The sequence below is a fragment of the Channa argus genome, chromosome 16 (genome assembly GCF_033026475.1).
Source record: "Channa argus isolate prfri chromosome 16, Channa argus male v1.0, whole genome shotgun sequence".
Lineage (NCBI taxonomy): Eukaryota > Metazoa > Chordata > Actinopteri > Anabantiformes > Channidae > Channa > Channa argus.
In genome coordinates, this window is record NC_090212.1 from 10,818,759 (window position 1) to 10,831,415 (window position 12,657).

General features: G+C 40.7%; 1 protein-coding gene across 1 annotated transcript; it reads left to right on the plus strand.

The window, feature by feature from the left end:
- Positions 1 to 6,017: 6,017 nt before the first annotated feature.
- six6a (SIX homeobox 6a) lies at positions 6,018 to 8,563 on the plus strand. Its single transcript, XM_067479121.1, has 2 exons — positions 6,018 to 7,182; positions 8,324 to 8,563. Exons 1-2 carry the CDS (start codon positions 6,611 to 6,613, stop codon positions 8,487 to 8,489), a joined length of 738 nt encoding a protein of 245 aa, XP_067335222.1. The 5' UTR covers positions 6,018 to 6,610; the 3' UTR covers positions 8,490 to 8,563.
- The last annotated feature ends 4,094 nt before the right edge of the window (positions 8,564 to 12,657 follow it).

The window sequence follows — 12,657 nt, forward strand, 5'->3', positions numbered from 1 at the left end:
ATTATTGTGCTCAAGTTTTGATGTGTAATAGTCAAAGCTAATGAACCTCTGTGTCCCCAGCAAGAACATAATCTTTATTTTTGTTTTTGTTTTGCACAGTTTTAAAAATATATTTAGATAAAACTTGTGCTTTTACAAAGAGGATTTGTGTTATTCCTTTTATTTTAGGTTCATTTAATTCTAAACACATGTATAAGCTGTTTGATTAAAAACAACAATCTTAGCCAATGAAAAAATTCCTATCATCAATCGTCACTGAGTCACACTGTATCATACAAACTACTACTCATCTTTGGTTGGCGCTAGTAAAAACATTAGGTCAAGGAAACAGTTCTGTTTTATGAAAACTAATCAACTTAAAGGAGTCTTTTTTAAACTTATGGTAGACCAGAGTGCAACGCAGTAATGAGTGTACTGTTTGTCATAAAGCAATTCAGAGCTCAGAGTGAAGTCACTATGCTGCATGACCCTCTCTTCCTAATGGACACTGTTCAGGCATCTGTTTCTTTCAAACTGGCTGAATATATATGGATATTGTGCAGGGAAGACATGCAAACAAATACATGTAGTTCAACAAACATAGCACATATGCACAAAACTCAAGTATTTGTAGCTGTTTGTCATACAAGCACCTTTTCTACTTATGTATGACACATTAAATCACACTTCCTAAAGAGACTGCATAAAGGTCACTGTTGAAAAAGCTGCAATAGTGCAGACAAAAGAGCAAAGTCTGTTGCTAGAAGAGACATTTATTGACAGTCATCTCTATGTGTGTGTGTGTGTGTGTGTGTGTGTGTGTGCGTGTGCGTGTGCGCTCGCGTGCGTGCGTGCGTGTGTGTGGTGACTAGGAGGAGCAGAGGCTCAGACAATGTGAAATGGAGGTGAGGCCCAGGCGGCATGGCCGCGTCGTTGTGACCTGTGCCCTGACTCACGCATCATGTAGCTCCATGGCGCCAGAGGACCTCCTGACTGTGATGAGTTTTGACTCCTGTCACCTTTAGGTGTTGTCAAGATCCTCTGATATGGACAAAAGAAAAGAAAAAGGGAATCTATGAGTGGTTGCAGAGGAAGGTCTAAAGACCAAGCATTCACTCAACCCACCTATTTTGACCATTTGTCTGTCTGTATGTCAGTACAGTACAACCACCGAGAAAGGTTGTTATTCAGTAGCTTTTCATGTAAACTTAGGATCGTTGTGTTGGATGTTATAAAAAGTTTACATTCATTCAATGAACGCACAGAAATAATGTGAGAAGAAGAACTCACCACTAGATGACACCTTCATATGTGTTCTGTTTATATGTTCTTCTGTATGTGGAAAATCACTTACTGCTGTGTTCAATTTATAGTTCAAGTACTCCGTACATGACCAACACACTCTTCACCATTACAACACTACCTTTGTAGGTCTAACATCAAAATGTGGCCTCAATCACGCAACATCACTTTGTTGTGCAAGTCCTGTACGTGACGCATGCATTTGTTCATTTGTAATTTCTGCTCCCTATTGCTCTGCTTATTATACGAACACTCACAAAGACAGGTAATATATAGCAGGGTGGTGTGCAACATACACACTCCCTAGTTTCATTTAGCCCTTTATCTGGCCAGAAATTGACTGCATTCAAGGGTGGAATGGATGTAATAATTGCAACACGCTCTATAACATGCTCTGTAAATGTCTTTCCAAAAAAGAATCAAGAGTAGGTTTCAAGGTATCTCTAATGGCTTTCTGCCAAGGATTACAGATTCACTCTCAGTGAATTGTTTGTTGGCAACAGCCAAATATAGCCAAATATAGACTCTTTCACTGCAGCGAAGAAGATGAAACAGAGATTCTGGGAAACCTTTGATATAGGATGTTACTTTTATGCTGCACAACAGTAGTAGGATTCAGTGAAGTTACATTTCACAAAAAGTATGAGTGCTGCAGAGATTTACACAACAGAAAATCTCTTTGGCCAAGGTGAAATGGCACTCCTGCTTTTGTTTGGCCTTACCGTGTATGGTATGCACCGTTCTGTTGGTAAAATGACTCTGTTCATAACAGCATTGAGAACATTCACTACATATTCACTGCTGCTGTCAATCTCAGTTTGGAATGTGAATTAGTTTCCTGGGTGTAAGGCCAAATATCACATGCAGTGATTAAAATGGCAGTGGTCTGGCTTTGCTGTATAGAACATGGCTTTTGAAACAAAAACATGGGAGAGGAGTATTTGTTTCAGGACAGGGCTGGCCAAGTGTGTGTGTGTGTGCACCCACACTAACTGCTGCAGGCTCTCCTTGTCCATGTCAGCAGGGCTGTGTGACTGAAAGGCACTGGATTACGTACACGGGGCCAATGGGTCAGTGGATAAGAAGTCTTCTCCGTTACCACAAATCCACAGATTAAACACAGGATCGAGAACTAGTGCCGCCCCAAAGGCAAATGGGTCTGAGAGAGAAGCTCTCAGAGAGCTTTGGCTTAACCCTCCTTACACAAGGCAACGTATGAACAAAGTGACTTCCCTTTAAGTCTGTCGCCTGAGCCTGGTTTTTAGATACATCCAGGGTCATCCAGAGGTTACGGGTAGTGTAGCTGACATGATATCTTAATTGGAAAGTTAATCCTGTGCTGGGACAGCTGACTCTAAGTTAAAACAGTCTGTTGTGCACAGAGAAGTCAACAAAACACTGAAGTCAAGCAGCCAGCCTGTGAATGAACACAATAATGTTTGCATCCCCCATTTTTGCCCAGCAGACATCCCTACCCACCCCAGGAAACCAACAACATACATTAGCATTGTGTGGCACTGTTTTACATCCCTGCCTGCCTTATTATGGTGCTGTTAAGTCCTTTCACAGAAAGATCAAATGGTATTTATGGAGTGTGTGATATTATGTTTTAGATTCCAATTGGCATTTCCCAGTTATTGTAATATGAATTTTGTGTGCTTGTATGTGTGTTTGCATGCATGTGGCCTAATGAATATGAAGAAGAGCAGTGATGTGCATGGGGGAGGGCAGGGAAAGGTATTGTAGGTTTGTATGGGATAGTGGCAGGATGGCTGTTGGTGACAGGCTCTTGTAGTTGTATCGTCTGCTCCAGTGATCCTGGGGAATCTGGGTCAATTCCAGCATGTTCACATATAACTATTCCCCACTCCTTCTCTCCCTCTGCCCTGGGCAGGCAAAGACTCAACTTCACGCTAATGATGACACAACCTACATGTACCACTGCTCTTTGCTTGTATCATCCCTCTCTTCACCTAGACGTCATCTTTATGTTCCTGACAACCATCTTCAGAAAAAAACATGTATCATGTATCTTTGAATAATCTCCATTTACTTAATGCAGTGAAATGATGATCTGCCATAACAGCTGTAAGTGTTGGTCGTCTAAAAAGTGGCTTTAATAATGTTACAGGTATTGCTATAAATTAGTTTTTTAAAATAACAGACTTGTTCATAATGCTAAACACTGAGTATTGTTTAACTTTAATGCTAAAGGTAAAAATTATTTTTGAGATTTAAGGTAAATTCACGTGCAGAGGATCCTTTGCTGAGCTGTGCTGGAGCTTACAATCGTATCACATGATGCTCAACAGCGAATGGAGTTTGTCAGTTATGAGATTGTATTATATTGTCATGTGTTTTTCTAATTGTGTCTACTCCCTGTATCTCACCACGTTTAATTTATGCCGTGTTTATCTAATCTCCAAATTAAGGATTTCAGTAGGAAAATGCCGTTACACTGTATGTTATCCCGCATAAACCAGCCGACGGGATCTGTTTTGAAAATGCATGATGTGGATATACAGTACAGGAACCTCCAAATTCATCAGAGGTTTTTTTTATCTGACACAGTGGAGACAAACATGGCAGTGAGATGTATAATACGAATGGACAAAAGAAAGAAAAAAATACATGTGTTTGAATGAGATCCACTGTTTCTGTGCGGGCTGTGCGGAGAGATTGGTGTCAGGAGGCCTACTATGTCCTGACAGTGACATAAGTCTGGACTCACTGTTGTATAGTGGAGCTCAGACCACTTTGACTGAGTCTGAAAATATTTAAGGTGACACATGTTATTTTATAAGAAATGAAAAATGATATGTTCAAATAAAACAGATAAAATATGAGGACTGTCACTATGTCCGCTGTTAATAACTTAATTTTAAAAAACTATGTTTGCGACATAAATGCGTTTAATATTGCAAAAATACCAAAAGTGAGGGGAAATCCTATCCAGACTTTTTTGCGGCTTATAAATGTTTAAACAGCGCCCATGAGCTAGACGTGTTGCTTACAGAGCATAGCCTACAATTGTTATTTCCATCTCTCCGTTTAAGAGATCCAAATCTTGCCTATATTTTATTGATGTGCGCTTCCTTAAAAAGGTAATCCAGGCCTTGTAAATTTAGTTTGGGACGAGCAGCCTGCAGGGATGAAATATTTACATACAGCTAAATATTTCAAACCAGCACCTTGTCATTCGACCTCACAATTTACTTCTACTGATGCATCAGGAGATCTTATCCTTTATTTACCAATATTTACCCTTTGGTGTAATAATATGGGTGAATAAATTATAAACGGAATAATCTTAATCTGCTCCTCCATAGTGGCCTCTCTATCTGCTATAAATTGGCGGTTTCAAAAGACAATGCGGCCTATTTGTCAAATCAGACCAGTTTCTAATAAGCTAAACAAAAAGCGCCATTAAGGTGAAGTGGCGACATGCTAAAGCTTGATTAAGATTTTTTTCTCTATTTGAAATGATGATGAAGTCTCCAGTAAACCAGCAAGAGAATGAACAGCTTCCTGTGCAGAAGGCATTTCATAACCCCGCATCAAGAGTCTATAATTCATGCAAAAAGAGCCCGAAGGGGATTCAGCTCGAGAGTGCGCTGTGTGCGTGCGTGCGTGCGTGCACAGGATAGAGAAAGAGAGCGAGAGAGAGAGAGGGAGAGAGAGAGAGTGTATGTGAAAATAATATCAGGCTTTTCCGTCAGAATGAACTTTATTACTGTATCCAGCCATGAAATAATCTGACCCGACACTTCAAACCATCTGCGCTATCTATCCGCCCTCTTATTTACTAAATCAGCCTGTGCACAAAACGGAGTGTGTCTGATACTAAAGCCGAGTAGCCTGGCAGGGCCATGATAATCCTATATACACAAATATAACGTTTGTCCCCTGCTCTGTTTTACAGCCTGGACGCAGCTTCCCTGCACTCATGCTGTCGGCACTGTAAATTTAAGCTGCTGTATGAGCTTCAGTCTGCAGGGCTCACCATCATGCACACAAATGTCAATATAACAGGAATCAATTAGCCTGTGTCTTTGAAAAGACCATTTGTTCACGCCACACCAAAACCAATGCATCAAAATGATTTGTGCGCTAATATAATTTATTGTGTTAATAAAAAATGATTTGTTTGAGGTTGAAAAATGCGTGGGGCCTTGAATAACACTGTGCAAGGTTACAAAACTGAGTTGGCTGCAGATTTCCTTGCTAAAATAAAGACCAAATAATGACCCCTTTTAAAATTAATTCTACCATTCATAAAACGATTTCTACTGTTCTGCGTTGATGACTTGGGCTATATACCGATATTAAACGTATCTGTATATTAAAAATTAACTGAGCCTGATCTTCTTTTAAAATAAATGAAAATATACTTTCAAATTGTATTGGCTTATGATATAGCAATATTATAAGGGTATTATAGCTTATGCGTCGACTGAGATTAAAAATATAACCTATCATACATTTGGTCAAAAAGCTAAAGGTACTATGCCATGATAAAGATAGTATAAATACAAACTGTATATAGTCTAATATCTAATATTATCTACTGACCTCAGGGCAAGACATGTAGCCTATAGTCAGCGGGGATGTGTCATTTTGCTGTGCAAAGCCTATTTCAAGAGCTCTGAGGGGAGACTGAGCTGAGCGTGTTTTGCTGCTTTGGCACTTCACTATATGGACTGAAGAGTCTTTCTCTAACACCGCCCGCCGCACAAAGGCAGAGGGTGTTTGGAAAGCACGGCGGGGCTGCTAAACATTTGAAGACGCGAAGCAAAAAGGTCAAAATGTTTATATTATTTTTGAAAAGGGAGGCGCTGAGATCTCTTTTCCGCCTGATTGGCCGAACTTGACAGTGATTGACGTGCATCCATGGCAACTGTGCAGCCAATCTGCCAAGTCCAATAGGAAATCATCAGAGGGGGTTTGACTGTCTTTTTCTCCCTCCTTAAAAAATACATCTAGGCTCCGGCTTTAATTCTTTCCTACTTTCAATCCCAGTCTACCTTGAAAAATACTTCGCGGCTCCGGCTTTAATTTTCTCGCACCTTCAGCCCTTTGCCTGCCAAGTTTGTCAAACCCAAGGATGCGGTAGCCGGTCCCCACGGAGCATCGTTTCTCCTCCGCCGCGATTACTGTTTGTTTTTCACGGCTGGTCATACGATTGGTTCGGTAACTTTGGGATTGCCTTGTTTCTTTGGGTGTCTTGTATTTGCTTTTGCGTACGGAAAAAAGAAGCGGAGGAGTCTACGCGGAGGAACGACAGAGAGAGGAGAAAGGAGGGGGAGAGGGAAACACAGGAGAAGCCTCCATGTTTCAGCTGCCCATCTTGAATTTCAGCCCCCAGCAGGTCGCCGGGGTCTGCGAGACTCTGGAGGAGAGCGGGGACGTCGAGCGTCTCGGCCGCTTCCTCTGGTCGCTGCCCGTCGCGCCAGCGGCCTGCGAGGTCCTCAACAAAAACGAGTCTGTGCTGAGGGCCCGGGCCGTCGTCGCCTTCCACACGGGCAATTTCCGTGAACTCTACCACATCCTGGAGAACCACAAGTTCACCAAAGAATCGCACACAAAGCTACAGGCGCTGTGGCTCGAAGCGCACTATCAGGAGGCCGAGAAGCTGCGGGGACGCCCACTGGGGCCGGTGGACAAATACAGGGTGCGAAAGAAGTTCCCCCTTCCCAGAACCATCTGGGATGGAGAGCAGAAAACTCATTGCTTCAAGGAGAGAACCCGGCACTTGTTAAGAGAATGGTATTTGCAGGATCCCTACCCGAATCCCAGTAAAAAGAGGGAGCTTGCACAAGCTACTGGACTTACACCCACACAAGTAGGAAACTGGTTCAAAAATCGCAGACAAAGAGACAGAGCAGCGGCTGCAAAGAACAGGTGAGACGACTCTCTTTGCTGCTTTCTGATCATGATACCAGCAACAGTAAACAAACGATTTGGTCATGGTCGAAGAGAAAAACACTGCATCCTGATTCAGTCTATTAATCACAACCTGTGTGGAAAACCCCACGCTGGTTTTTAGACATTAAATTCGGACACAATTTCTCTGGATATTAGAATAAGAATTATCCTCTAATCCCCAAATCAGGGGTCTTTTGCTTTTGCAATATACGCTTGCTCCTAGTCCCCTTTAAAGGGGTAGAAATACCGAATTGGCCACACAGCACTGAGAAATAGGCTAAATAAAATAAATAAATAAATACTACAATTTTATAATTTCTCCTGTTAATTTTGGCTTCGTGGAGACCAAAGCTCTGCATAAAAGGTTTTACATGTAACTGTCGTGAGTAAGAGAAACACACACAGAATAACATTTAACCTACACTGACATATTATTTGGGGGTTATTTCATTGTTGTGGCACCCCCGTATCTAATTGGCTCAATAATTATATTGTAATAAATATATTTAGAGGATAATGCGTTGAAACTGGCAGTTACAAATGTTGAAAGGCCTGGGCTATTGCAGCGTGGCTCGAGGTCACGCTGCTGCATTGGTCACGTTTAATAGCTAATACAGCCAATGCTTTTAAAGTAGGTACTTGTGAGTAGTACAACCTACAAAATCTCTGTGAAAAGGCAGTGTTTATAATCCTACTATTGGTGTAAATTAGAGATAAATAATCTCTGATGGTACTCGTACAGTATCTCTAGCAATGACAATAGTATTTATTTTTATGATATATTTTCAAATATACCGCAAAATAGTCAACGTTTGCGAAATTTAGTTTTATCATTTGCTTTATAAAAGGAACAATGCGAAATTTTGCTACATATAGTAGTTTTTTATTCATCCCTGTTTGATTAGGAACATTTTAGAAACCTTTTTATAAAGCAGAAGAAAATATTCACAGAATAAAGTGACCTTCAGTTCAAGAACGTCCTTAGAAGACACTGTTTTGCAATTGGAAAAAAATTACCATCATTTTTTTTCAAAAAAAACAAATTCTGATTTTTCTGAAAATACTACATTTTATGTACAACATGTCAGCTTGTCCCGTCTGCCTGTGTCCTCTCCAGGCTCCAGCAGCAGGTCTTGTCCGGCGGCTCGGTTCGCTCCCTGGCGGACGAAGACGGCACCGTGGACCGCCTGGGGAACTCATCCAGCCCGGAGGCCAGTCTGTCCAGCAAAGCAGCCGCCTCGGCCATCTCCATCACCTCCAGCGACAGTGAATGTGACATCTGACGGGCAGATCGAGGGTGTTGATGAATTGAAGGAGGATACCAGTGAAAGACAATCTAATAAAACAAGTCATAGTGCCTGCGTTGAGTTAAAAACAATACACACACGCGCACACGCACGCACACACGCACACAAACACACACTGATATTTGACGGCTGCCAAAACATGAGGGATCTGTGATCTGCGGCGGACTGCCCGTCCTTATCCTTTTAGGCCTATACTTTCTGTTTGCATTTTACCCACGTGTGGATAACAGAACTTTTTAGGGACCAAACATATTTCACGGACTAATACACCAACGCCCCGACATGAAACATAAAGAAGAAAATTTAAAAAAAAAAAGGAAAAGGGATGAAGGCATTTGAGCGCCTAACCTGCTGTTCTCTGTGGGTATTTCATGTTGAAAAAGAACTGTGATATTTTTACTTTACTTTCAAAGTTTTATAAATAATGTTTATTTGCCTATTTAAAACGATCTGCTCTGTCTCTTCGAATTTCATATTCATTTGCTTGGTGTTTTTAATACTTACCCTGTACACAGGTGAACCTGTTGAGCATGCGCGCTTTAGTGAAAATGTGTTTCAGTAAAAGAAATTAAAAAAAAAGTAAAGATAACTTAATAAAATAATTGTTGATCAAGAGAGCATAAAGGTTTAGTTCCATTTTTTATTGTCATGTGGGAAAAAACACAAAGTCATGACTTCGAACATTTGTTGTTTTATAAAAATCGTCTTGGCCTTTTCCATAAAGAGAAAAGTTTTTTGCGATTATAACCCCATAGATTGTCCCTGACACGTTTAGGGCGAAGCCTAATTGGGAAACATGCTTTGCGTCCTGAAATGCAGGGTGACAGCGAGAGGTCACAGAGAGGCCGGCTCACTAACCCGGATGATCGGCGAGAGAACGAGGGAGAGAGGGAGAGAGAGATCAAACCACAGCAGATTGTGGAAATGGGCTCAGACAATGTAGAGACAGGCTTCTTAAATTGTGCAAGTGTCCATTTTCCCAGGACACACAAGCTTAAATTCAGTAATCAGGCGCAAATGCATTATTTAAATCAACATTAACAGGGCTGCGGTCCCTGCTAGGCTAAAATGTTATGGCTGAATTTGAGCAACATTAATGCTGAGATGTAGTATTATCTTAAAATAATGAAACGGGCTACATCTATAAGGACAAAACTGCGTATTGTTTGTTTGATTTTAATCGAACACAGCAGGCTCTGTATGTGTTAGATTTAGCAGTATTCCACATTTAAAAAAACGTTCACACTATTGTGCGAGGATTACACAATATTTGCACAATACTTTGCTTCCATTGTTGTAAAGATAATACAGTATTTTTCTGCGATGGGCGATTTTCACCCCAATATTTTCAATATTGTTGGGTTTGTTTCAAAATATCGACAGCGTCTTTCTAAACGTAAATCTTTGATCACAATAAACCAAATCCAGGCAGAAAACGATGGAGACTCATCCTGTAAAATACGAGTCGTCTGTCAGTTCAGCAGGTTATAACGACCAAAGGTAACGTAATGTGATCGTCGATAACAATTTCAGTAAAATATGCACACATGTATTTCTGCTGGACTACTGTATGAGTAGACTCGAAATCTGAACAATGTCCCCACAGTTAAGTCTTAATATGTTGAGAAGCAGGATGAGAGCAAAGTGAGCAAAAGCAGATTAAAGCAAAAGTTAAAGTCGACACCTGCTTTCTTCCAATTTACAATTAATTAGATTACAATCATTTCTGAAACGGAACAAAAGCCTTTCAGCTTGAACAACACTGAAGCTAAATCTCTACAGAGAGCTAGAGAGAGGGGAAACAAGTGAAGGGGAAATAAATGGGAATGGGGGCTTTTCTTTTTTCGTTTTTATTTTCCTGCTTCTCTTTCAAACCACGGGGACAAAATGGTTGAATATTTCCGTTTCTATTGAAAATAAGGACAGGGGGACTAAACGAAAAAGTCTTTTTCGCAGTCAATAAGGTTGTCAAACTGGTCAGCGGTAATCAGTGCTAATGATGGGTCTGGGGTCCCTGCTCGGACAAAAGGGGCTCTGCCGCTGCTTTGTGAAGAGAAGCGACCGCGGGTCTCTCTCCAAAGAAAAGACTCCTGTGAGGGTAGTCTGGGGCACGGAAATCACAACTTCTCTGTGTGTGTGTGTGTGTGTGTGTGTGTGTGTGTCTGTGAGTGTCTGTGCGTGCGCGCAGACGAGCGCGTCAGCGTGAGCCCCCATTAAAAGAATTTAATTACCAGTTGATTGTGTTCTGACTTGTAGTAGCCTGCTCACATCGGTCACGCTTCAGTAATTCCGCCAACTATTAGTTTACTTTGTGAGCGGCTCTAAATGAAATTAACATGTATTTTTAAATCTTTACTTTCGATGCTATCGATGCTAAGACATTTAATTTGTATGTGTATTTTTCCAGGTATTTCAGCTTTAGAGTATTTTGACAAGTTAAGGGTTTGTCAGATAAGTGCTGTTAAGTTGCGTAAGTAGTTTCTTTCAGCTTCGGTTGTGATATGTGTTGAAGGGCGGGCTGCAGCCTTGACTATACTTCTTTATTGTGACTGAATTTGTCAACATCGCTCAGTGTGCAGACACTTTAAAGAGCAATATAGTTTGTCGGCATAAATGCATGAAAGCTATCTAAATGCCATATTGCCCTATTGTAATCGAGTGCCTATATGTCTACAAGAACACCACTGGTGGGCTACTGGTAGAATAAGGTCATTGTAGGAAATCGCCTTAGTGGAATTAATAATAAAATCAAAATAGATTTAATTTAAAAACACTAGTAAATTGACTCTAGTGCTACACGATATGTAATTTCTGTATCAAACTTTTTTGGTAATCTGATGTCGATCGTACCCAGGCTATAGCTGTAAAAACGCTTCAAATTCACCTCAGATCAACCTGTGATTGAGAAGATAAACACACAGGCAACCAACCATCTGATGTGATTTTTTTAAATTACTGCATTTAGATTTTTCTCCAGCTTCATATTGTGACAGTGGTGTCAGAAAATTGTTGAGTCCTAGCATCATTCATCTGTTTGCAAAAATGCGCCATCATTACGTCTGGTTCTTCAGAACCAGGATGGTAAAGGTACAGGCCTAGTCCAACTTTTAACCTGCTTCAGCTGCTAATTTAACGATTGAATGACGAGATGATTCACAGTCATAAAATGAATGGGACACTTGCTGAAGGACACGACACTGAGGTGCACCTGCATTTAGGGACTTTTACCTGGAGCACTTGCGACCATGAACACCCGCTTTTCGACTCTCAGCATGAAATATGGCAGAGCGTAATAATGTCAGAATAGTGTGGACAAAACAAAGCATGTCGTACCTCTCAGCTGATCATTGGCTTAAATGGTTGGATTTCGTAATCATAATTGTCAAGGAGAAAAGTCTGTTCATAAGAGGCTACAGATACTTTCCCGGAGAATCCACAGAAAGAAACAAAGTTTTGTGTGACTGTAGATCTGGTCCATGCAGTCTCTTCAGTCCAGGCTCCAAAACGTTAGTTGGTCGTGCAAAAATGACCGGCTGTGTGTGTTTTTCTAAAATCTGTGATTCTCTGCAGATCCTTTCTGTGGCTCCATGTAACTAAGTACATTTACTCAAGTACAATTTTGAGGCCCTTTGAACAACTATCCTTTGGAGGAAGATTTTGTACTTTGCACTACACGACATCTTTCTTACAGCTTTTCTTGTTACTTAAGGGTAAAACATACACTTAGCGTCCACTTTATTAGGTCGCCGTTGTAATCGAATTCAATATAACTGGCCTGTATTGCTTTAATGACGCCTACAAAGTTCACAGTTGTTGACACGCTCATAGAAATCTAAGTCTTTCACATTTTAGCAATGAGGTAATGTGTTGCTCTGGACTGTATCTCAGTTTAACAGCACCACAGTTAAATATGACCTCAATGATAAAGGTGGAATTCAATTTGTTTTTAAAAACAGACACATCATGAGCGTCGTAAAGGCAGATGTTCTGTCTTTTTTAATACTTCTGACGATCAACTATAAACCACAAATATTTTAAATTATAAATTAAGCTCTCGGGCTGTATTTGGCTCCACGTTCAACAGCTCTAACATTACGATTGCTCAAACATGGATATATTTGTGATTCATAAAAAACATTATTCT

Excerpts from the sequence above, each read along its gene's own strand:
- six6a (XM_067479121.1), top strand. The coding sequence starts at position 6,611 with ATGTTTCAGCTGCCCATCTTGAATTTCAGCCCCCAGCAGGTCGCCGGG. Across the intron at positions 7,183-8,323 it reads GCAGCGGCTGCAAAGAACAG|GCTCCAGCAGCAGGTCTTGT; the intron begins GTGAGACGACTC and ends TGTCCTCTCCAG.